This window comes from Aythya fuligula, chromosome 1 (genome assembly GCF_009819795.1).
Source record: "Aythya fuligula isolate bAytFul2 chromosome 1, bAytFul2.pri, whole genome shotgun sequence".
Taxonomy (NCBI): Eukaryota; Metazoa; Chordata; class Aves; order Anseriformes; family Anatidae; genus Aythya; species Aythya fuligula.
The window spans coordinates 89,983,115-90,009,179 of record NC_045559.1 but is presented as its reverse complement, the minus strand read 5'-3'; the positions used below and the strand labels follow the sequence as shown (position 1 = coordinate 90,009,179).

At 38.5% G+C, this 26,065-nt stretch overlaps 1 protein-coding gene across 19 annotated transcripts in view; it reads left to right on the top strand.

Annotated features, from left to right (window-relative positions):
• ABI3BP (ABI family member 3 binding protein) overlaps window positions 1-26,065 on the top strand; it is a 147,912-nt gene that overhangs the window by 7,903 nt on the left and 113,944 nt on the right. For all 19 annotated transcript variants that reach the window (XM_032184821.1, XM_032184839.1, XM_032184831.1 and 16 more), the window contains exon 2: window positions 16,011-16,190. In XM_032184821.1, coding sequence (XP_032040712.1) covers window positions 16,011-16,190 — 180 coding nt within the window. The remainder of the gene's footprint in view (window positions 1-16,010; window positions 16,191-26,065) is intronic.

The following is a 26,065-nucleotide window of genomic DNA, read 5'->3' as shown; positions in this document are numbered from 1 at the left end:
TCTGTATTGTTAGCTTCAACAAAGTTACAAACACAAATTTTGCTTCTCTTCAGCATTTCTTCCTGCTTGTTCTTTGAATTCTGGGGAAAGTAAAATCTGGCAACTCTATTAAAAATGTCTTCCTGCTTACACCAGTTACTCAGTTCTCCTTAGTAGGTGTAGTAGGTGATGAATTTACTGTGACTCATTTGGTAGTGGTAGTAACAATACAGCTTTTAATGTCTCTGTATCAACTCTTTACATTAAACATCATAAATAAGATTATTATTATTATTATTTTTTTAGGATTGAAACGTCAGTTATGCAAACTTTTTCACACTAAATAACTTGTTTTAAATTTTGGACAGGTTTTGTGTATTTTTTGTCTCCAGTGGAAGATTCTTACTTACACCACACCTGCACACAAGTAAGCAAGATGTGAAGTTGTGAGGGTAATTTCACGCAAACTATCACACACACAGCAGTGTGCATGCACATGCACGTGTACATACACATCCCCACACAATTGTTCACTTTTGGTAAATATATGGCATTAAAAATTATTTGTTTTCATCTTCTAGGCTTTTCCCAATCCTCCTTTACTCCCTAGTTCTAGTTGCATGGTCAAATAGTTGGTAAAAGCATTAGGATATTGTTAATGTACAATCATGAGTTCTTAGAAAGCAAAGTTTCTAAATAATGTATTGGATGTTTATTGTGCTCCCTTTCCAGAAATTTGCAAGGAATGTCAAATGCTACTACTATAGTTGAAGGGGATATAATGTCACTCATAGTATTACGGCTGTGGAAGAGTTATAGATTCTCAAGCAACCTACTTCAAAGGAAGTAGATAGATCTGTTAGTTGTACCCTACTTCAGTGTAGAAATCTCAGGCACTATGAATGTTTTTTTTTTTTTTTTTCCCCTTTGATCTGGCTTTTCTGTGTTTGTTGTTGTCATTTTTAATTATTCTTTGTATTTTTTGAATTTGCGTTTGTAGTGTTTAAAAAAATTGTGAGCTGTCAAACAGAAGTGGCCTGGGAAAGATCATCTCATACTTTAAACTCACATGCTGTGAAGTCATGAAGCAATATGTATGTACTTCATATACTCTTAAATCAGAGAACATTCCTCAGGAATTAATGTAATCTACTGCACACTGGGTTACAAGACCAGTGATGAAAGAAACATAAATTCCTACATACCATAAATTTACCACAAACAATTGGATACATTCCTGAGTGAAGTACAAGCAAAAACGCACAGTCAGTCATGCACTAATTGCCTAGCTGATGGATCTGGGCATATGCATGCATGCCCTTATCCTGCCCCAAAATTAGCATAAACCTTCTTTTTGTGCAGCTCTTAGTGTTTTCTTCAATGCCATTTTTTATTCTTTCAATAAAACATCAGATGGAGAATTAATTAAAAAAAAAAAAAGTGAAAAAATAAGTAAATATGGACATATAAAGATGGGTTAGTAGTAGGGAGTATTCCTCACTGCTTTCATTGCTCTCTTACATAAAAGGTAGTGTGGTGACAAAGGAGCTGGTGATGAAAGAGGTTTAGGATTTGGAAATACAGTCAAAGAAGGTCAATTCCATATTGTTTAACATATCCTCTGTAGGAAGGAAAATTGGTGAGAGAATAGGTGAAACAGTTTCTTTGTAGCAAAAATAAGGAAAAAAAATAGTGTTTTGGATTGGTCACTGTATTTCACTCTTAGTCATGCACATAGTTGGGTTTGGTTTTATTTTTTTGGGTCATAAACTTATTATAAATGTATTTGTTTCCATTTTTGCCTCTAATCCATGGATGTAGAACCATTTAACATTACTTCATATTTTGGTTTTCTTAAGCCTAGTTAACAATGCCTTTGCTTCACAAGGTGTTCACGGTGCTAAATAAGGTATTTCTGCCAAGTTTTGGAATTTGATATCGCTTCCTAAGATAGTTAAATATTTCTCTCAATAGCGATTTCTATCTCCAGACACAAGGACTTAGTGGAAATCTGTTTCTTCTTTCTGTTGGCATTTACTTGAATTCTTTAAAAGCTTTCCTGTGATATCTGCAAACTCAGACTGCGTGTCAATATATGTCAAAAGAGGTCACCTGTGATTTTTCTTAATATGTTGCCTGATTTTTAAGTAAGAAGCCAGGTCATCGGTCCTAAGATTCATCTCATCCAGTGGTGCAAGATGAGATACATTTTCCAGCTGGAAAAAGCTGTATGCAGTTGGAATCGGTCCTTATAGGACTCAGCTGTATCCAGCTAGTGTCTATGACATGTGTGAGAATGTTCAGTTTGGAGACCAAGAGCAGACGTGAAACCACTTCATTATGACTGCTCTGCTGGAAATACTGAGCAAATTTATTTTATTTTATTGGTTGTTTGTTTGTGTCTATAACTTTCTAAATTGAAAGGGAATAAACAGGTAAAAGCTTTGCTGATAGACTGGAAAGCATGGACAAGAACAAATTACAGCTCTAGCAGTATAATAGCATTTCATATTTGGTTACTGGTTTTGGTAACTGATAAAGTTTGAGTCTTCTTTCTGAGTTTAGCATGTGATGTACAGCAACACCGGAAATTTTGATGTGTGCTTCGTATATTTAATTGCTTTATCAGCTGCCTGCCTCTGAAAAGTAGGGAACTTGCTCCAAAGTTAAAACACAGAGTAGTGCAAATGTCATTGCCAAGTGCATATCCAAAGCTGTTAATACTTGTACTATTTGAAGTCCTGTGTATCTTGGATGTTGGAGAAGATTTTGAGCAGAGAATTCAGATACTTCGATCATGTGATGGCTGCAATATTGGAAGTAAAAAGCCATCATGACTTCAGAGAACGTAGGATACCTTTTCCATTTTCATCATTTGCTACATATTATTTTAGAGAGGTTTATTTCAGCTATACACAGCATAATGAGGGATTTATAACTTGGAATGAAGTCCCATTGGACAGTAGTAAAGTCTGATGCGTATTTTGATAAGATTGCATACATTCAAGAATTGTTAAATGTCTCCGGCTGCCATGGATCTAGTCCCTAGATATGCAATTTCAATGTGACAGGTAGATTGCACTTCTCTGTTTCTAGATGTTTCTACTACAAATAGGTTATTACATTACTTTCTAATGAGGTATTTGCGTCTGTTCAAATAAATCTTATTTTGGATCATTTTTATTCATTCTCTTATGAACCTATGACAAAGACTAGAGACTGGACTGTGTTTTTTGAGAGGTGGGCAAAGGTACGTTTACTGAAATATCAAACCTGGGCAGGGAACAAAATGTTGGAGCTCACAGATGCATCAGGCATGCAGCAGTGTCTGACCAGTTGCACTGCTGTCCTCTAAAGCTGATTGAGGAATGTAGCTTGATGGGCACCAGTTTCTGAATGGGTGTCTCAAACTAATTTATCTCCCTTAAGAGAAGTCAATTTGGAAACAGATGGTTATGTGCAACTCATCTTTTATTTGCCAAGTTCTTTGCCAAGTGTACACAAATCGCAAAACATTCTCCTCCACTGGAATGAATTTAGGAACTGCTGTGGATATCGCTTGAGAACCAGAAAGGCTGTTGACGGGGGGACTTTTGACTTTTAACCACTGGCTGCTATTCTTTGAGCCCAGTTTTCCATGTACCTTATCCTCTGCCCGTCTAGTCTTCATTTCTCCCCTTTGGCTGGAAGGATTCTCGTTGAGATTGTGTCAAAAGCTTTGCCAAGTCAAAGTAAATGACATCCCCTACTTTCCCCTGGTACACAAAGCCAGTAATAGCATAAAAGGAGGCAGCAGGATTGGTCAGACAGTCTGGGCATGGTAAATTTGAGCTGGCTGTTTTGAATCTCCTCGTGTTCTTTGTGTGCTGAGGTGTGACCATTTGTTCCATATCCTCCTGGCAATTGAGGTTAGGCTGAACAGTTCATTTCTTCTTGGATGCTCTTTTTTGCCATTCCTCAAGCAATTGCAGTGTAATATTTTTCTCTTCCTGGCAGTTCTTCTCTTATGCTTGTCTATTTATTCACATAATTTATTTGTGTTTTATTGGATTTTCAATATCCACATGTGAGAGAGAGGAAGTAAGATATTGAAATTCAAGCATAGCACTGGGGAGGGCAGCACTTCTTGAGGGTTTTTGATATATACTTAGGGGTACAGGAGAAAAAAGCATAGCCTTTAAGTGGAAAATTACTAGTTCATACAAAGAAACGTGTCTGAAAAGGCCTTCATGAAATCTCTTTGTCCCCCCGTGCTTATTCCTGAGATTGTTGTAGAGCTTCACAGTGTTTGTTTCTCAACTTTCTTCCTTGCTATGGTTTATGCCAATTACTTCTGTTTTTTACAGGTACGGACCAGAAGCTTTTCATACTGCTTTCCCCTGGCTTTTTGTTTGTTTCTTTACATGCTTGTATGTATGCATCATCATTCTATCTACATTCTTTTCCTCTAAGTGAGACAACTCCTATTTGCTCAGGCTTTTTTTTTTTTTTTTTCCTTCTAGTCATTGAATTTGCTTTTTTTCTCTAGATCTTGTCATGTTGATTCGGATTAGAGTGCCCTGTGCAAAAGAAATGGTTCATTTGCACTGGCTAATCAGTGATAAGAGATTGGTTTAGAAGTGAGGACGAGTGCATAAAAGGACTGGGGATCAAGTCTTCAGATGGAAAAGGCAACAGTCTTGAAACACACCTAGATTTGTTGATGATTGTGATACTCGTAGGTGAGCTTATGTCTTGAGAGTTGTCAATACATACTGATGTCAAATTCCCTCTTCGTGTATTTTGCAAACACTGCTAGCTGCCTAAACACTAGTTTTCCCTTTAGAAAAATAACTATCTGATGAATGAGAGGAGGTAAAATGAATCTATGAGAAAAAGCTTTGAAACTATCTTTTAAGCCGGTGTGACAGAAAAGTGAGCCAAAGACTTGCTGTTTAAACTGTTTGGAGTGTGCCAAGTAAGATAATATTTAACATAGAAAGAGAATTTTGGTATAGGGCTACCTATTTTTTTCTACAAATACGGAAAATATGCAAATATTCATTTAAGACTTCTTTTTTCCTTGTTAAATCCAAGTTGCTTTATTCTAACACAGAGGAAAGGATAATTTCTAACCATCAGTTGTTTCATAGTCCTTTTTAAAATCTGACTCCTGAGCTCCCCAAGTGTTTTAAGAGATCCCCAAATGAGTAGACACACAGCAAATCAACCCAAAAGGTAAGTACTGAAAAAAAATAAAATAAAATAAAAATATGTATTCTGATGTAATACAGAGTGATCACACATAAGGAACAGACTTCAAAATGACTGCCGCAACGTGGGAACCTGCAATCTGAGTATGCATCAATCCATGAAGCAGGTTATCAGCGTGTTCAGTAATGCACGATAACAGCATGGGCTGCAAAGTATCATCTATCTTCACTCTTCTCTCAGTAGCAAGTGCAGTTACAGTCCAAATGCTGTTTTCACTAACTCTTTTGATTTTGATTCTTCAAAAATGCATTGACAAGTGTTAAGGGGTTGGTAATGGTAAACGTTGCCTGCCACTGAATAAGTAATGCCAGCGGCAATGCCAAGCACTGCCCGCTGATGAACAGGTTCTTAAGAAACGTGTTGCATTAAGGTTAACAGCATAAATGACTGTGGACTTCAGTCTGCTTCTGATTTGTGGGCAGAGTGAGACCAACAGCATCCGAGTTCCTCACTCTGTAAACTCTTAATGTCTTGTTGAGCAATCTCTCTGGAGGAGCTCTTAGACCAAGTCCATGTTTTTATTCAGCTAACCGGCTCTAAAATATGACTACCTCATATGCAGCCATGTCTGAAGACTGCATCTATCTTTTGGTATTTGCATTAGCTGGTGCTCTTGAAGGCTTAAAAAGGAGTTAGACGTAGAACACTTGGGAGGCTTTTCTTCCTCCCAGCAGTCTTCTGCATTCCTCTGTTGAATATCTTTATGCTGATTCTGTCAGGTTCTTTGGCCAAGATGGGGTTTTCTTCGTGGCCCAGCCTGGGTGGAGGTGCCTTGGACGTATTTCCATGGACAGGAGGGAGCCAGGATTGGAGGGACCAGCTCTTTTGGGCAAGATGCAGGCACTGTCTCGTCAGCTCTGTCTAGGTGGAGTTGCATCAGCCCAGAAACAGACATGCCAGGCCAGTCTGGAAAAAAACAACAATAAACATCTAGTTCTGAGAGTAAAGCCAGGGGAACAGTGCTTTGGAGATGATAATTTTATCAGGTCCAAATCAAGCTCTCTCAGCACGAATAAGTGATCCATAATCCAAATTGAAATAAGGGTTTGACATTGTTTCATTAAGAAGGAGTTCTTGGTGGTGTTTTTTTGTGGACAAATAATGCCCTTTTAAGTTTTGCGGTTTGTATGCAGTTGTTTCAAAAAGTAATGCCTGTTGAAAATAGTTCAACTTGAAGGACTTTCAGGGGGCATTGTCCGCTGAAAATGATAGATAGGTTTTGTTCCATACTTAACCTTTAGAAATGTTGAATCATCCAATGTTGAATTTTATTGAAGCTAAATGTTTAGCACATGCATGTTTGTTTACCTTTAGACACAAGTTTACAGATTGAGAAATTAAATGAGTGGAATTTCCTAAGAATGAAAAGAAAAATTAGGCAGTATCATGACAAGTCAGAGACAGGTTGTCAGGCCTCTGTCCAAGGAATTTTTCACAAGTTTAACTCCTATTCCTGTTTCCACCAGAGTAGCAGGCTTGGTTATTCTCAAACAACAGTTTTCTTGTTTGTTTTCAATTTTGTTTGCCATATGTTTTTAACAGATCTTGGGAAATGAATGGGCTGCAGAGTGAAAGCTAGAAATGGGGTTTGCATCACTGGAGCAGCATCCCACATTTAAATCCAGACTCTTCTGAGCTTTGTACCTCAAAAATAAGGATAGTTACTAGATGTAGTTGAATAAAAATAATTTTAAACTATAATGTGTAAGGAGCCTTGTAAACAATATAATGAAAAGGAACTTCAACAAAGTGCTTGAGTGGTCCAAAAAGAGATGAGAAAAATGGCATTTGTAAAAATGTATATTTAGATTGATAGACCTTGAAATTGCTGACAACTGTACCTTTATGTCTGCTCTGTCTTCACTGATCTTATAGTATTAGTGAGCTACAGTGAATTAATTCAGCTTTGAACTCTAGTCATCACTGGAGAGGAACTGGCAAAGCTTTTAAGAAGTGTATAGTTATGTGATATAAGTGCTGTCACAAGACAGGGTGGAAGGAGTACACTTCAAGAGGACAAATTTGCCAAACTTCCTTCTGCTTCTCGGAGAAGTGTCTCTTATGTTTGTATCTGTTAAAAACAGCGTGATTCAGATTAGCATTAGGATAACGAAATATATGTTCTAACCGAAGGAAAAAGTTGCAGTAATGATGAAAGACTGTTGTGAGAAAAGGCACTGAAAGGGATAGGGCTGACCCTGGGCCCTCACAGTGCATCTCGTCCTTTGGAAGTCTTTGGCACTGACTGAATTACTGCCCTCGGTGACCAGAAGTATTCTGGAATAGGAAGTATTACTCCACATCTCAGCGTCCCTCTCTGAAAGTCAGTCCACATTGCGTGACAATTCTGTTGCTTTTAATCACTTTCATAACTTAAGTCTGGACACATCTAGAGTGTAATTATAAATTACTGTGTTACATTTTTGAGGAACATCCTATACAGGGGAAAAAAATCAAGTTTTTTTCTCTACTAGATATTTAATGTACTTATACTCCTTTTGTGGCATGTTTCCATGATGCCAAAATTGCCCTGTGACAGGAAGTAATTTAGGGGGGAAATTACATTTTATGCTGTATTATTTGCTGTGCGCAGGCTGTTCAGAACATTGATCTGCCTAAAAATTTGCTATCTTTCAAATAAAAAGTATTTTTACAGGCATAGACAGGAAGAAACATATTTAAAACTTCCTAAAAGCATCTTTATTAGGAGTTAGGCAAGGAGTGAAGTGAACATTTCAACAGATTATTCTCATATCTCAAGACAACTGATGACAGAACATCCACCTGAGAACTCCAGGCTGTTAAATGCAATTTCTGAAAACAAGCAAAAGGACCAAGCTTTTGTATTGTGATTGTACTGGCCGAAAAGACTTCTCCCAGCATCAAGAGGAGCTACAAAATGCAGTATGGAGTATTACATTAGAATAAGCACTTTTTACTTTGAAGTTATCTTGCTACAGCCTCTTCTAGCTCACTTCTCAGAGAAAATTAAAATTCTATATTTGCTGTTGGCTGACATAAGGTGGCTTCCTCTTCCACATTAAGATCTCCTTTGGAGAAACACAGCTACCCCTGTTTACCAGACATCATGAGTTAAATGGAAGTTTTATCGCCTGCATCCTTCTTGGGTGAACTCTTTTTTTTTTTTTTTTTTTTTTTCCCCCCTTTTAAATTATTGCAAGTTATAGGACAAGTTGTGCTTATATGACAGATGCTATCGCATCTACTTCCTAATTGTCAGTGGGAGTTTGTACCTTCACAACTTAACAATGTGCCATTGATGACTAGTTTCTAGTTATCAATAAAATAACTATTAATAGAAAGGCTTAAAATAACAAGCTTTCTTTGTCTGATCTTTCAAGTGTCATAGTCAAAAGAAGAAATACCTATCATTTCTGTATCAAACTGTGTCACTGAAAGTGAAAAAGTGGCGTTTCCAAATGGAATGATGGTTTCTGCTCCTCAGTTGCTGCCTCGAACCAGCCGAATGGCACTGAAATGAACAGAACCAGCAGGCTGGGGGAGGGAGAAACTGAGGCTGGGAGTGTTAGGACTTGGATGGGAATTGGACTGCTGGAACTTTTTTGATTACTCATCCCTACAGATGTTCCAGTAGATCTGCATGTAACAACTGTAGGTCCGTAGCTAAGGACAGCATTGCTTTTGTTCTGTTTTGTAAACTGTCTGAGCAGAAAGACCCTGTGAGCGTAGGGTGGAAGCTTAGAAGGTAGGCTACTTTTACAGAGATATGCGCTTGGAAAAGTAGAAGTGCTGTATTTTGACAGCCTCTTTTTCTGAAGTAATGCTTGGCTTGTATATGTAGTGTTCGCATAATAACCTTTTTGAAAAGCTCATTTCATTGGGGAATTTCAGTTGCAAACAGCAAAACCATGTATAATGCTTTCAGCTTACCCACTTGTGATAAGATGTGCTTTCTTACCCCTTTTAAGGGTGCAGTCTGTATGGCACCTATTTTCATCACTCAGAGGATTTATTCATGTGGGTTCTGCCACTAGGAGCACTGGTATTTTATGTAACCTGTGAGGAGAAAGACAATCTAAGATGGTTGATCACAGCTACTTGACTGGAGGACACAAAGAAGACCAAGAGAGACTTTCCACAGAAGTGCGCAGCAATATGAGAAGAGGCAATGGGCACAAGCAAGAACATGGGAAATTCCGGTTAGATATTGGGAATATATTTTTTAAGCCCCAAGGAAGATACATACTGGAACAGGTTGCCTAGAGATATTATGGAAATCTTGTCTTTAGAGGTATTCAAGCCTCAGCTGGATGTGGCCCTGAGCAGCCCAATCTGATGGGGTTTGCATTGAGCAAGGGGAGCAGAAATCCCTTCCACCCGAAATTATTCCCTGGTTTGTGGTTGTGGCCTAGGAGTGTTTCTTGTTTATTCTACTGCATAGAAACAGAACTATTTTTAAATGTTTCCCATTTGAAGCTATATTTGGGTTTGAGCCAAACAACCAATATTTCTCCATGTTTGGGAGCCAAAGTGAAAACAAAAATATAAAATAGCAAAACTTGCAGTGTTAGATTATTAAATTAGATTAAATCTTGGCTGGTGGTACTTATGGCACCAGATTTGGAAAACGAAAGTGCTGCTGTGAGCAATTTAGAAGTTGTAAGTGAGGTGGTGGTCACAAATAGATGGTGCTAATGTATTTTCTTAAGGTATGCTTCATTTGTCTAGCGCTCTGGGAGGCAGTGCTGGGTCTTTCATTCATGCCCTCAAAAATCTTTGAAATGGTGAAAACTAAACAGTTTCAATGTAAGGCAAAAGGAATTCTGATGACGAAGCCAAATTAGCTGTAATGAAGTACAGCTGTATTCACCCTTTTGTAGGGCAGAGTTCATGGCTTTTTGCTCATTGGATTAAAATGAAAACCAGGATTGTGTATGTTCGCAAGTGGCCACATACACTTGAAGCACACCACGAGAATCCTAAAGTAAGTGGGAGCGGAGCATCTTCTCCCAGCACTGTTTTTGCTAGTCCAGCAGGTGAACAGATAGCTCAAAACGTAAGTTGCCAAGATAAATGTATTTCAAAACAAACAAACAAAACAAAAGGTTAATACATTTCATTTTTTGTTTCATTCTTGAAGTTCATTGCTATATCTGCACTTAGGCTTAGGTCTGAAAGTGTCAGTTACCAATTAATGAATTATCAGCCAGCTGTTGATCTGTCTGCTTAAGCAGGCGAGAGAAATAGAATGCACTTCAGCTGAAGATGGTTTCTTTTACAGGGCCAAGCTATAATTTTGGTTTTGGGCAGAAATAGAAAAGAGCCAGTTAATTCAAATTCCAGTCACCTCATCACCCCATTTCTCTCACGTTCCTTGAAACAGATGAAAATCAAATGAGCCAGCTTTGTGCTAACTGCCTGCCTGTTGTTACCAACAGTATTGCAAGGATGTGGTGGGGCACTGGACATGGATTTTCGAAGGCTAAAGCCTTCTGTGTAACCGAAACAAAATTGTTTCGTTTGTGCTTTTGGGAAGCAAGCTCTCAGATGGTTTTATTTGCTTTTATAGGTTGCAAATACCACTGTCACCATCACTGAATTACTAAACAAGTGTTGTTCTAATGCAACGTGCCCAGTGAAGCAGTTCTGTATTTATCTCCTTACTTCTTTACAGTTACTAAATAGCAATGGAATTATATAAGCGTATTTGTAGTAATTCTAGGAATTGTGTGTTTTGCCTTTTCAGACTGCTTTCCAACTATGATCTCTTAGCAGGATGTTAGAACTGAGAAGTCAAATAGTCAAAAGGGCTTTGACTGAACTTTTGCTATGGAAGTGGAAATAGAAAATTGGTGTACTCTGTCTTGTAGCAAAATATGAGCCATCAGGTAGAGCTAGCTGGTAAGCTTAAGAGGTGGTTGGTAGCAGTGCCTCTGAATTCTCCCTTCACTTCCTCTGTTGCTCCATGAATAATTAAAGAGATGAGAAAAAGCAAATACTCCAGATAATCACCAGTGTATCCAAAGCTCATACAAAATATTCAGCTGGATATTTGTTATATGGTATGTTCAGTAGCTGCTTTTGCATTTTAAAGATGTGAATTTCAGTTAGGTCATTTATAGCTAATTTTTTCTAAAGTTTCAATGTTCATTTGCCCTTGGCTCCTGTTGCCTATTCGTGACTGCTTTTTTTTTTTCTTTTTCTTTTTTTTTCCCCTCTTTTCTTTCCTTCCAACTAGTCAAACTATTGGTGCTCCCAGCTGGATTCTTCAGGCCATTTTATAGCTATTTTCTTCTTTAAAAAGAGTTATCAGGGGTTGGTTCCATTACAATGTAGCTGATTTCATCCGGCTGCCTTTAACAGTCGTTCCCCTTGCAGGCGAAGCATCCTTTCCCTGGAGTGATCTCTAACTGCAAGAGGTCTGATGCAGTTAACGTGTGTTTAGTTCAGATGTGTGCTGCGCTGTTTGTCATACTGGTTTTGGCCATCGATTGACTTTTGTTGAAGAAAATACTTGCAGAACAGTGTGGAATTTCTGTTGGCAAGCTAGGAGGGAAAGATTGTATTTCAGAGGTAGCTATGGATCCCAGAATCTTCCATTTAGTGATGGCCTGAAGGTGAAAGAATCACTCCACAAATGCAAATACTTAAGAGCAGAGTTTCAATAATGCATGCCAAAAACTGACACGAGTGAGTATGAGTTAGGAAAATTCAACCTTGCCTTGCTCTGTGCCTGAAAGCGTTCTTTTCTTTTTGTAAGATGCTTTTAAAGCTTTTTTGCACTGGGATTTGAGGGACTCTAGTTTATCACTCTACTCTTTCACTGAGAAGATGGGATGGTGGTGATGGTGGTGTCCTAAAACAATGATATGGCAAGGGTATTTTCTCAAAATCAAATACATTTGCAAGTTCCTGTGACTTCCCTTGACTATTCCATCATGCTTAATGAATGTTCATCTGTGTGGTGGCCAAGACGGAGATGATATTACTCAGAATGGGAATGCCTGCTCTCTTTGGGACTTGTTTAAAGTACTGTGGGATCAACACAAATGAAACCTGTTTTGCTAATGCGCTTCAAAGAGCCGTCCCTGTTCACCAGGCTGATTGCTGTGAAGTCCCTTACATCTGTGCTGTGTGAGGCTGGCTCTCTCTGGAATAGTCCAGCAGTGTCCATGCAGCAAGTAGCCTTGAGCTGTGTGCAGACCTCTTGTCTCCACGTGGATTCCTGGTGACCACACGGGTCTGCCTCAGACCTTCTGGAAACGTTTTGGAGGGCTGAGCTGTCGGCAGGCCCAAGGGCTGCCTGGCTTCCTAGAGGGCCAACCCGATGACTGAGTAGCTTGCTGACCATCTCTGGGGAGAGAGACCGTTCTTACCAGGAGTCTGTGCCAAGCATGGTAGTGCATCGGTGGCTCTGCCAAGACAGACAGTGCTTTCTGTGCCTGCTTGCTGCCCTCTGTTCCTGTCATTGTTTGGGTTTGGACTCCTTCTCTGTAGCCTTCTGCTCCTTGGCACCCAAGTGCTACGTTTCCTAGCAAACTGTCAGTGATTTCAGTCACGAACCTTTAGTGCTTCAGTGGCCCTAGTGGTAGAAGAGAGTATGGGATTCAGCGAGGCGGACTTTCCTGTCAGGACAACCCGAGAGCTGGTTGCAACCCTGCTGACTGCACCTCACCTGAGAGAACATGACTGCTGCCCATCAGCTCACGTAATGTGAGCTCAGGGATCAACAGATTACTGTTATATTATCTCCTGTTTATAGCTGGCTTTGGCCTTGGTTGCAGCACTTCTGTCCGTGCACGTCAGGAACAGGCCCACCTCACCTCTGGTGGTCACTGCTGGAGCTGTCGTGGCTCATCCCTGAGTTCTGGTGGTGCCACAACACGTGGAGCTCATGGAGGGAGTGCAGTGCACTCATACGAAGTGAACTGTGTTGCTGCTCTAGCACAGTTACCTTCCATTAAATAGGTGCAGCTAAATAATGAGGAAAGCCGTTGGTTTGCCTTGCCCCGTGCTGCTCTTTGGGTCAGGCAGCAAGGGGAGAAATGGGTCGTTGCAGAGATCCCTCTGCGAGGGGAGCTTGTGCTGTGTGGAGGGAAGGAAGTGGTTATCAGGAGCTTATAGAGGTGGCAAGAGATGGTTTTCCTCTGGGGCATATGTTAAGGAGAGCACAGAGCTTAGACCATAACTAGCTCTCCAAGGAGAGGGAAAGAAAGTTTCCCAAAATACAGTGAAGACTCTGTGGTGTTTGTTATAATATTGAAAATCAGTGAAAGGATCCTGTGCTTAATAGTGAACCAGAAAGAAAGGACTTCCCCTGTCGAGACAGGGTGCACAGGACAAGAATTTTAGATAAAATCTATTAATTTTAAATAAGACTCCTATTTTCCTTTTCTATTCTGCCTTCTTCTCAATTTTTAAAAGTTCATTATTTCTGTTTATGTTGCACTAGAACTGGCTTTGAGCTTAAAAGTTCTGTTGGTTGTTTTGATGTGCTAGGTATAAAGAAAAGGTCTTAAGGTTCCTGCCTTGGAGATGTTGCTCATGGGATCCCATTAGACTTTGTGTTGTTAGAAACTTCACTCAAAATGTTTAGGCTGAAATAAAATTCCTATGTCACTATAACTGATAACTTACGAATAAGGCACAGTATCTAACTGGGTCAAAACTAGTTGAATTCAATCTTGAATTAGAATTAGCTCTTACAATTAGTGTAAAATATAACTGTGAGGTATTTATGTATAAGTGATTGTAAAAAACAAAACAAAACAAAAAAAGTGAAATTATTGTATATTTAAAATGAAAATAGATCTTTGTTTTAGTCTGTTTTTGGGTCTGATTAAAAGTTTTAATACAGAAATCTAATTGTTATATTTGAATCAAATACTATAAGCCTTACTTTCTTCTTAGACATGAATATTTAAAGGAGACCATCTTTCATTTATGCTTTGTTCTCCAAAGTTAGGTATTGTAATTCAGAGTTCAGCAGCCTACTTAAAGTTTAACAAACGTAATTTGCTGTCAGTTGGAGACAGTAATCCTAGACTTGGGTCTAGACTTTACCAAACACCTTTATGGAGCGTATTAAGAGGGCTTGGAAGCCTGTTGGGATTTCTGCCTGGTTTCTGCTGCGTGCAGCGTTGCTGATGCTGAAAGTTGCACACGCTGGGAGTCTCCCAGAGTGAGAACGGAAGAAGTTCAGATCTCGCCCAGATGAGGAAGCAGCCGTGGCCCTTCCCCCAGGCCGGTGTCATGCTGTTGGCGCCGAGGTTTCTTCAGCTCCTGCAGTCTTCCAGAATCTGGCAGAGTTGCCTTTGGAAAATTGGGATGGCTTCCTGGCGGAGTGCTTTTACTTGATCAGTCTTCAGATAAAGAAAAGGTCTAATCGGAGGCACATGTTTTCCATCAGTTTTACTTGTGTGCTCCTTTGTCTAAAGGAAAGGGGCATGAAGTGTTTGGCTTCGTTTTTTTTCAATCAGTGTGCAGACAACTGCAGGTGCTCATCACTACTACTAAATCATCTTCAGAGAATGGGGACTGTGGCCTCTCAGCAACTGCTGTCATCGTATTTTCTCCAGAAAAAGGGAAGCGGTGTGATTGCAGAGAATCAATATGTGCTGGTCTGAAGAAACTTTGAACGTCAGTCTGCAATTACCTGTGGGGAGAGGAGACAGAGGAGGGAAGGAGGGAGAGAAGGAAAAGAGACAGAAAGAAAAGGAATTTGTTTATTGCTCTACCCTATTTGATGACACGTCTCTCATTGGTTTTCTTGAGGTTTTAGAAGGAAAGGGTGAAATTTTTTTTTTTTTTCCTGAAAAAGTGTTTTCAGCCTTCATGGTTGCAGGCAATGCCTGAAAACCTGTCTGATGTAAAAAATTGTATTTCAAGGAAAAATAGTAACCCTAAATGTTCTACTGGAGAAGAATCATTAGTTTCTTGTTTGTTTTAGTTTGTTGTGTGTTGTTTTGTTCTTTTTTTTTTCTTGAGCACTGTCAATCAACAGTTCTCAAAATTTGATAAACCTAAAAGTGACAAGGGAATAATAAAGTTTTAAGTACGAGGGAAGAAAAAACCAATCCTACCTCACTCAAGAAAAAGAGGAAGAAACACTTTTGTGCAGTCTATAAAGTTGGTTATTCTGTTGTGAATTCATTCTATGTTGTTACAAGTTAAAGTTTTGTTACTTGCTCCTCTGGAAAGCATAAAATTCAACATTGAAAAAAACTTCTTTGTAATTTTGCATTGAGTTTTTCTGTTAGTCTAGGTGTCCTGGTGTAATTCCAACTGGAAAATTACATTTCCTGCTGAACACAGCAGAAAATAAATAAATCATAACTGTAACATTTTTATTTGGACATAGTTACTATTCATCCTCTAATCCTGTAATATGGCTAACTTCATGTTAAAACATCATTTTAAATTTCTTCTTAACTAAGAAAAAAATCTCCTGATTTGCAATTTTGTCACCAGTGAGTCTTATAATACTGCTATAACTCCTGTATTTAAAGGAAAAGATACTTGCATTTTTTCATTTACTTCATGTACTCTTCTGCTACTGCAATCGTAGATGTGATAGTTAATGATAATACTAAACTAATGAGGGGAAGAAATGGACATACTGGAAAACAATTTTACATGATAGTTGATATACACTCAGTTGCTTTGAGACTCTACCTTGCAACTCTTAATTGCAATTAACAAATTGAACTGTCCTACATGTTGTCATATTCCTTTGCTGAATACATAGTTACACAATAAAACATTTTGATCTTTTCTTGTTTTTACTCTTTTCCTAGTGAAAAGACAGAGCCTGAAAGTTCAGATCAATGCAACAGATGACACCGTTTGCATGAGGTATCTTCGACCAAGTCAAAACACCAAACTTGAAGGTTTTGTCCTGGGTTACGGAAGCAGCTTCTTCTCTAATCAGTACATTCCTTTACCTTCAGAAGGAAACACCTACATAACTGAACTTGGTAAGGCTTTGTATGCAATTTGCTTTGCATGCTGCTGTTGTCATGGTTTAGGAACATAGAGATGAGATCAAGAACCTTTGGGTTTCTTAATTTTTGTTTTTATTGGGGTGCTGCTCAGGGTTTTTTGTGTTTAAGTTTGTTTTGGGAAGAATTTCAGATAACAGTGGAATTAGGAGATCCTTCAAGGAGAACAAACAGCTCTTGTTGTTGGAACAGCTTGCTATTGATATTTGTTTTAAGGATTTTCACTTGTGGGAGTTTTTCATCCTAAGAGATTGTACTGTATTAATCATATTACAGATCATATGGGATAATTTGTCTGAAGTTGCAGTGTAAGCAGTATACAAGGGAGATGTGTGTGTTTTTAACTCAGAACAAGAAGCAATGAAACAGTTCTGAGAACTGTGTACTTAATTCTCTTTGCTGGAAATGCTTATGATATGATGCGTTTTTTTATGAAATGATGCATTATTTTATAGGGGCATATTCCAATTCTGCATGTTACAGAATAACCTATACCTTCTGTGGCAGAAGCTACAGAAGATTTCACGAGTACTTGTATGGAGAAGATTAAACTTCATGTTGTATCCTGTTGCCTATTATAGGGAAGGAGGAGTAAATTAGGCTGTCCCTTTAACTCTGGGTTATGTCAGTATGGAAAAAATAGCAAGACAAGAGAACTGGATCAGCTAGAATTGTCTTGTAAATTATTAAAACATTGATTTATCAGGATATGATATCTTAAGAAATCTGTTAAATTTCTGAGGATTTTCATGTTGTTTTTCTTTACACTTTTCTAGCCTGAAATGAATCCTGGTTCTTGTATTACCCTCATCATTGTAATGTCAGTGATCTTAGTGTAAATCTGCACAAGCACAGAAGTAACAGTTGCCTTGTTTTTAATGTGATGAAGAAGTGAAGGCAGTTCTGGGTGTCTGCTCCAGGCTGAAAACTGTAGAATAAAAAAGCATAAATAAGGTGATAGACACAAAGTAATTAAGACACTAGAGATCTACGTAAGATCTCTCTGGCAAAGGTTGACTTGTTCCTTTCTGTGAGTTTGTACTCCTGGGATCTCTCCATACTTCTATCACCAATCCAGTGTTTGAGTTCACAGCCATCACTTAAACTTTATTTTGAATCAGTTCAGTGGCAAGGATATGCACAATTCTACAGAGAATCCAGTATAAGTAATATCTACGTAGCTATATTGCAGGAATAGTGGGGATTCATATTTTTCAGGTACTCTGAGATCCTTGGAAAGAGGAAAAAGCCCTGAACGTAGTGTAAAGTGTAGATTGTGTGTACTTCTCACCATTTAATAGCAGCTTTAATACCTAATGCTTTGTGAAACCGTGTGAAAACAAAGCTGAACATCACCGGAAGCATAGGTGATCATGGTTTTCTGTAACTCTCGTGCTAATATGTAATGACTGGAACTGTAGACACCTTTCTTTAGTTCTGCAATCAGAGTGGCTAGCTGCATGCATATTCATTAAAGCTTACAGTTAAGCTATCAAAATCCTGAAGTGACAAACGCTGAAGATGAGAAACCCTTTTATACATATCTCCTGTAATGAAACTAAATGTTTTCTGTAATGTGTCTAGACAGAGAAAGACGCAAGTGTTGGGGAATACTCTCCTTTTAATTACTTTAAAGGAGAGTAACTTCAAAATTTTAGCTTGCTCATGCTAAAACAAGTTGTCAATGAGTTTCCTAGTGACAATGAATGATAATATATTCTGGATGTCCAATACTACAAATGCAATATGCAACATAATGTTGATATAATTTATAATTAAATACTAGCATTTCCGACTTGAAGAAAATGTCATCATTGAAAGCACAGGACCTAAAAGAAGCTAACAGCAATGTGTATGTACTTCAACTCAAATATATATTTAAGGCAATTAACTATACCTATACTGGAACTATTGCTTTTAGTTAAGACATTTAGGGTTACATTATCTGCTTAGTGTATTTGTTCATTGGAGTTTGGAAGCAGAGAGCATAACATTTCCCATTGCATTAATATTAAACACCACTGTTGTCTTTAAAGAGCAGTGTTGATTACACTTTCTGTGTATGTACATCAGCTAAAGAAAGAAGCATTGGTTGTGCTTTTGGCTCTGTTTTAGAGTGACATGCCTCAGAGAAGAAAAGACATTGGTGACTGCTAATACCCCCTACAATTTTAGGGACCAGGTGCTGGCTTAAGCTGGAGCTACTGCAGGATGGTTCATAGTTTTAGCAACAGTGGATTGGTTTTATTCTGGTACCCGCTGAACTCAGCTCAGACTCTGATCTATGTAGATGTTGGAAAATAAAAGGTATTGTAGAGGGGTAATATAAATACTCTCAAGATATTTTCCGAAGGTACAAGTACCCCTTGACCATATTGTTAAGAGTCTTAGGCTACTTTTGTGCTTCTAATAGGTGACGAAATTGGCCTAGTATTCTATGTTCATCCTAAGCAAACTTTTTGTTGTTGTTTCTTTTTAATTTCACGCCAGAAATACCGTCTATTCCACGTTCTGGATATTCTGGTGATTCTGGTGGCACCGTGCACTTTGCGAATGGTCTTTGGTGTTTTCCACCTTTTTTTCCCCACAATAAAACCAACTAGGCATATAGGAAAGTATTCATGTTCACCCTGCTAAATGCCCTCTCAGTCCTCTCTCACTTCAGCTTATCCCATAGAAAGGTTGCAGCTTTTACTGAACAGGATGGAAGGAATGAATCCCAAATGTGAAGAAACATTGTGGACTGTTTAGACCGAGACTAGTACAATTTAAGGCTTCCTTTTCTCCTGTCATTTTTAGTAGTTACGGAAAGAGAGGACCTTTCCCAATTGATCTAAGGACATTAAAACTGGTCACAACTTGAAATTGGCTTAGCTGCTGAAATGGAAAGATTAGAACTGGGTATTTAAAGGCATCTGGTAGTTAGTAAAAGGTATGTTTTCCCAGTGGTTTAGGGATGATTGCTTTAGAATACAGTTTCCTGAGAGAGTGACTAGATCCAGGAGAATGGAATTGCTCTGTCTAGACAGAAGTTAGACAGAAGTGGATCTTGACCTGATAGTATTAAAATTGTCAATTCATTTGAAAACAAATTGTCATTCACGTGAAAATGGTACAGACATGCAGGCAACTCTATAATCTGCTCAAATATATATATATATATAATTTCATTAATTGACTAATTAGGCTAATATAAGAAAACATGCAGACTTCTCATACAATTCCTGATTCCCTAAAATGCATAATTCCCGTAAAATGTCCTTTTTCCTTGCTAGCAACCAGGATAAGTATATGCAGGAGAATGAAGTGCCTTGCAGGCATTCCCTTGAGCTAGCTCTGAATGCCTGGCTTTGTTTATGGAGCAGCAAGACCAATATTCTGTTTGGGATAGTTGTCCCTGCTTTGGAATTGGAGTATGGGGTATAAAGCAACAATGAACTTGATTTTTAATAGGTGGCACAGTATACACAGCAATATATTTTTATATAAGGCCCACGACTTCAATGTTTCCTACCCTGTCACTGTTGAATACAAATGAAATATAGTCAGATCTTCTGCTGGCTTATACATCTCTTATGCCCCTGTTAATACTAAACTTGAAGTCGGCAGATTTGAATAATTTATTAAATCACATGTGTATGTGCCTGTATTTTAGAAGAAATAACTGAGAATATGACCTTTCCTAGGGTGTATAACCAGTAAAGATGTGTATGTTTGTAAAAAGTGTGACATCCACCTACGCTTCATCCACCAAAATATTCAGCACTGCCCTGCATCTATTCTTCTCTTAAAATAGTTTTTTTTTTTTCATTTTCTTTTGCAACTAAATTAATAACTGAGAACTGAGCCAGCAATTGTGTAACAATATCCTTGAATCAGGAACTGCCTGCAGAGGGCATGTAAAAGAGAAAAGAGTTGTGCTGGATTTTCTGAACACATAATGAGCTCATGCTGGCAATCAACTCTTGAGCAACTTCATGCATTGCCGGACAGCTGGATTTGAACCAGAGTGAAGGGTAAATGGCAGTGATGAGGCAGCTTTAAAATTTGGTACAAAAAAGTATCAGGATACAAGATGTCTTTTATTTGGTGCTTGATGTACTTTATGAGTTTATACAATAGTAAGCAACATTATTTTTGGTCAAGGAAAACTGTTCAGACAGTGTCAAAGGATATTGAAATGTAAATTCATCTAGACTAGTAAATAAGGTGAATAGACCATCCCAAAGTTCTGAGCTTGATTTAAACTTTCACCTAAATCTCTTCAGTCTGCACAACTCAAAAAGAAAGAATATTTCCTTGAGAAATTTGTGCTAGTTTTATCTAACTTGGTTAGGAAGATTGCAAAGTCAGCCTCCTTGAATGTGTTATCACTGCTGCAGAAACCCCCAAAATTGGGTGGAGACCAACTGGGAGGAAAATTTTGTAAGAATGGACAGCAATTAGCTAACATGCTGAATAAAATGAATTCCTAAAACTGACTGAGAGCTTTGCCATACTTTGTTTGGCCTTTCTTTTACTTGAACCAGGCTGTGCAGTGAAGAGGAGAATATGCTGGCAATTCTGCTTCATAATAACTGTAATAAGTTGTGGATGAAATTTGCATACAAATAGGGAAGAATTCTAATATCATCCAGTATCATCACGTTTAAGTGTAGTTCAGAGATGTGTGCTAGAGCAGTGCTTGGCTAAAAGATCTCGCTGTGCGGTTTCTTATACCCAGTAATGGTTACACAAATGCAGGTGTATTAACCGCATGCCTTTTGAGATGCCAAATAATGTACACGTTAATTCAGAAGGAGATGAACACCTGGACAAACATACTGACTTGATTTCTTAAATGTGTTAGTATATTAATTGTAATGATACATTGTAATATTTTATGTTAAAACTTATTCTAAGTTCATAAGTCAAGTCATGCTTACGTTGTTTTGTTTTCAGCTGCATTTCTGTGTTGGCAGAACCCTGAACTGAATTCACAGAGTGAATTCACACTTGAAATCATCCATGCTTGAACATAAGCAGAATTTGCTAGTGCTTTGCAATGCATGTTAGCTGCCTGCTGCCACTGCTTTCAAAGCATAGCTCACAGCATATGGAATTAAGTGTTATTCTGTATTAGTTTGATGTTTTTGTGGCTGCATTTTTGTTACATTCCTCAAGGCTGGTCTTCTCCTGAGGCAGCTCAGGTGGGTAAAATAAGGTTTTTTGTTTTGACAGGTTTATATATAGCATTAGTATCACAGAATCTTGGTCTTTTTATAAACTTTTTTTTTTTTTTTTTCTTTTATAATGTTGCCAAAGTAGTGATTTACTTTTGTGCAATTTGGCAGTCTTTGAATTGTTTCTGCCGGGGTGAATTGTAGACATACCTGTGCCTACATGTAGTGTGTGTGTGTCTTTCAGGCTGTTTGGATGAAAAAAATACTGAGTCATTGAAGGAGTTCAGAGAAGTGTTTCATCAAATTGGTGATGGTTCACTGAGCTGTAATAGCTGTGGTGTTTAGAAGCTAAAAAAAGATGGGTGAATGCCTCTCTTTTTTATTTTTTTATTTATGTTTTGAGAGGTGGGAGAAAAATATGTAAGAATATGTACCGAACACATATGCATTGTACTGGTTTTTGATATATACATGGATACCAGTCCTAGTTCTTTACAAGTACTAGGCTTCCCTCCTGCTTCAGAAGCCATTTAGTTAGGTGTACGTGCCTGCCTGAGTGCAGTGCTTTGCTCCAAACTGGCATTGCGTTATTCACTTGCAAGTATTGACACCTGAAAGGGCAGTGCTAATGACATTTTGAAGCCACCCAACTGAACTGTCAAAAAAAGCAAAGCAAGCCAACAACAACAAAACACTTGCTTGGGGAATTATGACACTAAGAATTGGGCATGGATTTATTGACTAGCAGTTGTCTGGTGCTTAAGGTCATTTTCCTGCTAAAGACTCAAGCCTGTCTGTTTGGACTTCACATCTGCAGCTTCAAGAGGTTTAAACAGAACCATTTGTGTGCCACCTGAAAGGAGAGGTTAGCCATGGCATTTGCCAGCCCAACCTTAATAGTTGGGGGTTAGGCAGCAACTGGTTCAAACAAATGGGTTTGTTGTGTTCATCTTAGAGTACCAGACCTTCAAGAAGGCCTTAAGCTGCAATGAACCTAAGATTTTTCCATCAAATTTGTGAACGTGTTTCAAACTGAACTTGTTGAAGTTTTCATGGTTCTGTAGAGATCCCTCATTTCGGAGATTCTCGATCCTTACAAGATCATGCATGTACTTGCAATATACTGTGTGTGTATATATACACATACATGTATATTTTAAAGAATGATTTTGTGAGAGTTCAAAATGACACTCAAAATTAATTCTGTTGTAGTTGAGCTTGCTCAGCCCTTTGTGAAAATTGTAACAGTTTCCCAAATGGCCATGATTGCACAGCAGAAAACTTGGTTTAAAGCACAAGGGAAAAATAAATAAATAAATAAATAAATAAATATTATTTTTTAAATATTATTCTTTAATATACATTTATAAATATATATTTTTTTGTCACTTATTTCTGGTTTCAGGCCTGAGTACAAAAAATGTCCAGATGTTTGTATGGATCCCAGAAGAACTGTATGCCTCTATAAATATTAATCAATTCACTTTGTTGTAAGTGAAGGGATAGTTGCACTTCTAGTTGCACTCTTTCTTTTTTAACTCACTTTTTTGTTCACACAGCTTTGAGCAGTTGTTTTCAGTGCTCATCTCAGTTACATTTATTTTGGGAACAATTGAAACCCATTTAAAATAATAGACAATTAAGTACTTACATAGTGTGGGTGTCAAGTGACTTACATGCATAGAATAAGTCAAATTAAGTTAGTTTTTACCAGTCTGGTACAGCCTTTTATGTAGTGCTGCAAGTTGTTTGTTTATTCAGTACTGATTTTCTTTCCCCCCTTACTGAAATTTGGATGTAAGAGAATTCTCAGTGGTTCTGTTTGATCGGCAGACTCCAGGTGTTGGAACACTGGGCTGTGAAGGAAATTAACTCTCTCATCTGCAGATACAGATTTGGCTACGTGTATCTAAACTAGTACACAACTTTTACACAGAGAAACCTCTGTTCTAAAAACTGTAGCTAAAGTGTCTTTGATCTGTATGGGCCAAATTCTGCCCATACTCATTTCTCTGCAAGCTCCTATGACTTCTTTTCCAGTGTTGTGGTTGGGTAATAATAGAGCTTGGTTTTAAGTAAGTAAGAAGGGTGGAAAGCTCCAACCTCTGATATCAACAGTGAGGGAAAATCTCCTTTCTGAATTCTCCAAACTAAAACCGCTGTCTTAGCATTGTGTTAATCAAAGCATTTATTATTTTAAGCTGCAGGGTGAGGTTATCTGTCTTTCGCTGCCAGAAACATGAACATATCTGAACTTGTGGCCTCTTACCATGTGTGCCTGTGTCATCCAAACTGCATCAGATGTCTCTCAAATGTGTCAGAGTTTGTGTAAACCTTGGTTTGCCTAATTTCCTTATTTCCTATGAAGACTGGTATTTCCAAACAATTTCCAAGCTCTTTCACAATTGACACCCAGCTAGCAGTGATTCTGCATCTCTTTGAATGGCTGCAGTGCTTGAAAAGAAATATAGGCCATTCTGGTAAGACTGAGTCTGAATCCAAAGATGGAAATTCTTGTCTCTGGAATGGCTCTGTGTTTTTTTGGCTATGCAGTATGATATCTTTTTTTTTTTTGAAAAGCAGTCAAACCTCTTATGGGAAGTGGCGGAAAAAAAAAATTAAACTGGAGTAAAAATTGAGAGAGGTTTTTTCATTTAGATTTAAGAAATATTTTGCAAAAGTTCTTTCTTCCTGTGAGAAAATGCATAGAGGTTAACTTAAAAGTAAATGTTGGAAAGTATGGAAGGTACAATTTGTTTCTGAGATGAACTTCATGACCAAGAAAATGGTTGAACTATTGCTCTCCTGTTGCATGCAACATAATTTCTATTGTACTAGCATGCAGAACATCCAGTCAAACTCAGAGCCCTTTGTATTTTTTTTTTTTATACAAACATGAGTCCCTTTCTCTTAGATATTAGTGATAACTTTACATTCATTGAGAGTACTCAAAACTGTGAAAGCATTGAACAGTCAAATCTTACGATGAGTCTCTGGAAAAGGTCTGTAAAACTATTTATAAAGCAAGTAAGTGACTGATGTGGATGCTGTATTGAGCGTGTCAGACTTTATTTCCTGCAACCAAACAGTTGTGCAGATCTTGAATAATGTAGTGTTAATCTATAGGGGTATATGCTGTGATAAATGGCCAGCACACTTTATTTCTTCTTCTTACAAATGTCGACTCTTTACTGAGACACTGTTTACAGTAGATGTACAGTCTGAAACAGTACATAAAAAAAAAAAAGTTATAGGAAGAAACATGTCAATAAATAAATGGTTCTAAAGTTGATGCAGAACGTGTCAACGAAGGTCACTGTGTTGTAATTATCTGTTTTTATTTTGTTTTGCATCTTTTTAATGTAATCATTGCTTATATTAAAAGTAGAATTCAGTATTTTTTTTTTCTTTAATTTCAAAAGTATATAGGATATGTTGTAGATGTTAAGACAATTCTGTATTATGGTAGGGCTCTTATAACTACTTGGGATATCTTGCAAGTCTATTCAAACTGCCTTTTATAAAAATGCGTTCACTAAACCAACCAACTCCATGTGCAATATCAGGCTAATGTGTCTGACAGTAGAAGCAGTGAAAAATTATTATGTATGCAAAGAGAACAGGCACTATTTTGACATCATAAGCAAATATGCTACTAGTTAACAATGGAGAGTATTTTGTTGTGGATTGCTTTGTAACTAAGCACTTGTAGAAAAGCTGCTTGACAATACCTGACCCAGCAGCCTCACATGTTGAGAGTCCTCCTCATGTGGCAGCATCAGCAGCCACTACAGGGATCAGCTCTTGGGTTGTGCTCTGGCTATGCCTTTATAGAAGAGATGGGAGCAGTAGACTAGAACCTTTCCCCCTCCAGTCATTGCTTTCACTTAGTCTGCAAGTATATCAAAGAGGTAAGATTTGGTATCCTAATAAAATTTCTCAGTTCCAGTAGAACAATTTAAAAGTGTTATATGGATATTATTATACCATCCAGTAGGCCAGCAGAATTTCCTCTGGTGTGCTTCATCTCTACTGTTCACATGCTGGTGTCGTGGTTCCGCTCGAGTGGGCAGCCGAGCTCTACCACAGCCGCTCTCTCACTCCCCTCCTCAAAGAGGAATGGGGAGAAAATACGATGAAAAGTGCTCAAAGTCAGAGATAAGGACAAGCAGATCACTCAGTAATTACTGTAATGGGCAAACAGACTCGGCATAGGGAGATAGTAAGATTTATTGCTTATTACTAACAAGCTAGAGAAGTGAGAAACAAAGGAAAGAAACCAAAAGCACCTTCCCCCCCCATCCACCCTCTTCCACCTCCTCCCCCATAGCGGCACAGGGGAACAGGGGAATGGGGGTTATGGTCAGTCTACAGCGCTTCTTCTCTGCCGCTCCTGCTCGATCATTCTCATCCCCTGTGCTGTGGGGTCCCACCCATGGGATGCAGTCCTTGATGAACTGATCCAGCGTGGGTTTCCTACAGGCAGCAGCTCTTCCAGAACTGCTCCAGATATGGGTCCATACCATGGGGTCCATCCCTCAGGAGAAAACTGCTCTAACCTGGGTCCCCCACGGGCAGCAGCTCCTGCCGGGTCATCTGCTCCTGCGTGGTCTCCTCTCCACGGGCTACAGGTCCGGCGCGGAATCTGCTCCGGCAGGGGTCTTCCACAGGCGGCAGCCTCCATCAGTG